Raw genomic sequence first — 3,218 nt, 5'->3', positions numbered from 1 at the left:
ACTCCATGTAATTATATCAAATTACTCCCATAAGCCTAAATTCCAAGAGTTAGTGCACTTTCCTCTGGAAGAGTAAGCGGAAAATTCCCTGGCGGATCTGCTTAGTCTTTACACTGTAAATGATGGGGTTCATCACAGGAGGTGCCAACAGGTAGATATTGGCTATGATAACGTGGACCAGTGGAGAGGCATGCTTGGCAAAGCGGTGGGTCATAGAAAGCCCAACCATGGGAACATAGAGAACCAGAAGAGCCAGGATGTGAGACAGACAGTTATTGAGGGCCCGGAACCGCTCAGTCCTGGTGGCTGTGCCCAGGATACTTTTCAAGATGAGTGTGTAAGACAGCACGATGAGCAGAGGGTCCATGACAATGATGAGCAAAACCAGCGCAAATCCATACCAGCTGTTGAACCGGATGTCACCACAGACCAGACGAATCATGTCCTGGTGGAGGCAGTAGGAGTGGGAGAGAAGGTGGGAGCGGCAGAAGGGCAGGCGCTTGAGTAGGAAAAGGGAGGGAAGAACAGCCAGAACACAGCGGCAAATGATGGCTAACCCGGTCCTGCAGACGACCTGCCTGGTGAGGATGGTGGCATAATGGAGAGGGCGGCAGATGGCCACATAGCAGTCAAAGGACATGGCCAACAACACAGAAGATTCCATGAAGGAGAATCCATGGAGGAAGAAAAATTGGGTGAAACAGGCCTCAAAGCTGATCTTACGAATGTCATACCAGAGGATCTGCATGACTGTGGGCAGGGTGGTGAGGGTGAGACCAAGGTCAGTCAGTGCCAGCATGGAGAGAAACTGGTACATAGGCTGGTGGAGGGCTGGCTCTATGCGGATGACAGTGAGAACGGTGATGTTCCCTACAATGGAGATGGTGTAGAGACAGCAGAAGGGGATGGAGATCCAGATGTGCGAAGCCTCAAATCCAGGGATGCCCGTGAGGATGAAGTAGAAGGAGTTTTGTGTGGTGTTAGTCACTTCAGACATGGTTGATGAGTGGAACTTCACATCAGGGTCTTTTCTCAGTGAGAAACACAAACATAGAAATAATCTTTGTCTTTGCCTCATTTGATTTAACCTTTCTATAAATAAACTTTCAGAGTTATTGAGTGTAACTGAGGAAAGATTAAAAAACACATTATTAGCCTGTCTCTGTAAAGATTGCTTTCCCACAATCGTATTGCCTTGATCACTCAACACATTAACTCAGAAGAAGCTCTCTTTAAAATTTATTTTCTGCTTCTATTTTCCCACTCCCTATCAGCTCTTAATGCTCTGGCATCTGCCTTTCATCCAAATCCTGCAACCAATATTAGTCTCACAAAGAGTCAAAATGGACTCCTAACTGCAAATGTAATGGCTAATACTAGTCATCATCCTTTTTTTATCCAGCATATCCTTTTGTATTTTTTTCTTTTTTTGTTTTATAACCACATTCTCGCCCCTTCTCTTGTTCTAAAGTCATCACCATCATATTCTCTATCTCCTATTCTTTCATCACACACTTGGGCCATTTTCCCTCAAGTCAGTCCTTATTACTACTGTCATCTTATTCTCATAAATTGGTGTCATCTCATTCTATGGATTAGTTATGCAATATTAAAATACCGTGGAAGTAAAAAAGTGAGAGGAGAGTTTAGGTGAGGAGAATCACATTTATTGATTGCTTCTTATGTTTAGGCATGGCTCTAAGTGCATTATCTGTATTAATTCTTTTCATCCTCTAACTATAGCCTTCACCCCTCCTCCTTTTCCCTGAATGTTCACAGAGGAGTCTTACCTGTGGTTTCTCCTGTCTGGTGGTGCCCTCTTCACAGTGGCCTCTGTTTTCTACGTTTGGCTCACAGGGTAGATATGTTATAAACTCTTGAAAATCTCTAGGCTGGAAGGTGAGAGAGTGTGGCTGGTCCCTTTAGGATTAGATGAAGAGGCATCTTGAGACCTGAGGTCCCAGTGGGAAGCCAGGAAGCCAGCTCTGTCCCTGAGAGCCTTTGCTGCACCTGGCATCCTCACAGAGCAACAAGTCAGGAAACCACACGGAAATGCTGTTCTTACAGCTTGTTGAATGTGATTCGAAACTATATGCTTACGCTTGACACGTACAGTCTCTAAAAAAAAATCAGTCCTGAGAAACTTCCTTCTATAAGCAGTCTGAAATTGGGGCAGAGTTTGAAGGGACAGGAGAGATACAGGTAAAAGGAATGTACACCAGTTTCAAAGGCTACTCATCTTACAGTGAATCTCTGAAAATACTAAGTGAAATTATTCTAATATGTTTATAAAATAAATCATTGGTAAAGCCATATCAAAACTGAAGTAGGAAGGAAAATTTTTCAATTATTAACTATTTGGTGACTCACTTCACAATTCACACATAATTAAATTCCAAGTGGATAAAGTAATTTAATGTAAGTCACCAACAAAAACAGAGAAAATAATAGAAGCATTTGAATTACTTGTTGAGGAGTACTCTGTAATTTAGCAGCAGGAGACAAAAATCACAAAAAAAAGACGAGGGCATATGAGCTCAAACAGATTAAACTTTTCTATATAATACAAAAATAATAAAATTTAAAAGAAACTTCCAGAAACATTTATAAAAGCATACCTTAGATGAGGAACACATATATATATATATATATATATATATATACACAATTAAAGGTATTACTATTTATCAGGACTAGTAGCACAATTAATTAAAAGGAAGCGCTGTAACAAAGTTCACAACAGATAGAGAAATACAACTATAAACAACCATATTACAATATGCTTTACTAGACAATGTGTATTACAATACCACCTACCCCAAGAATCCAGTACTGGAAAGTTCAATCATATAGCCATTTTTTTAACCTTTCAATATAGCACACATGTTGTTATGACAACATGTTATGCAGATAACTGCATAATAATGCAGAAATATTTATATTTTCCTAATGAAAGTAAAACATGTACAATAATTTCTGGAAAACAATTTGATCATAATCACCACTTTAAATCATTCACATGCTTTGAGTCATACAATTCACTCTGGAATGGAATGATTTAAAAATGCATATATTTAATTGTTTAATTTTTTAAAATTAAATTTATTGGGTAACACTGTTATTAAAATTACATAGGTTTCAAGTATACAATTCTATAATACATCATCTATATATTGCATTGTGTCTTTACCCCCCAAAGTAAAATCTCCTTCTGTCAC

The 3,218-nt window shown here is 39.3% G+C and overlaps 1 protein-coding gene across 1 annotated transcript; it reads right to left on the bottom strand.

Annotated features, from left to right (window-relative positions):
- Nucleotides 1-49: 49 nt before the first annotated feature.
- Nucleotides 50-1,012, bottom strand: LOC109378646 (olfactory receptor 51Q1-like). The gene has a single exon (XM_019634955.1). It carries the CDS (start codon nucleotides 995-997, stop codon nucleotides 50-52), a length of 948 nt encoding a protein of 315 aa, XP_019490500.1. The 5' UTR covers nucleotides 998-1,012.
- Between the last annotated feature and the right edge of the window lie 2,206 nt (nucleotides 1,013-3,218).

Source organism: Hipposideros armiger, unplaced genomic scaffold (genome assembly GCF_001890085.2).
Source record: "Hipposideros armiger isolate ML-2016 unplaced genomic scaffold, ASM189008v1 scaffold_2353, whole genome shotgun sequence".
Classification (NCBI taxonomy): domain Eukaryota; kingdom Metazoa; phylum Chordata; class Mammalia; order Chiroptera; family Hipposideridae; genus Hipposideros; species Hipposideros armiger.
The sequence above is the reverse complement of the archived record's forward strand: the minus strand, read 5'-3'. Positions and strand labels throughout refer to the sequence as shown.

Excerpts from the sequence above, each read along its gene's own strand:
- LOC109378646 (XM_019634955.1), bottom strand. The coding sequence starts at position 997 with ATGTCTGAAGTGACTAACACCACACAAAACTCCTTCTACTTCATCCTC.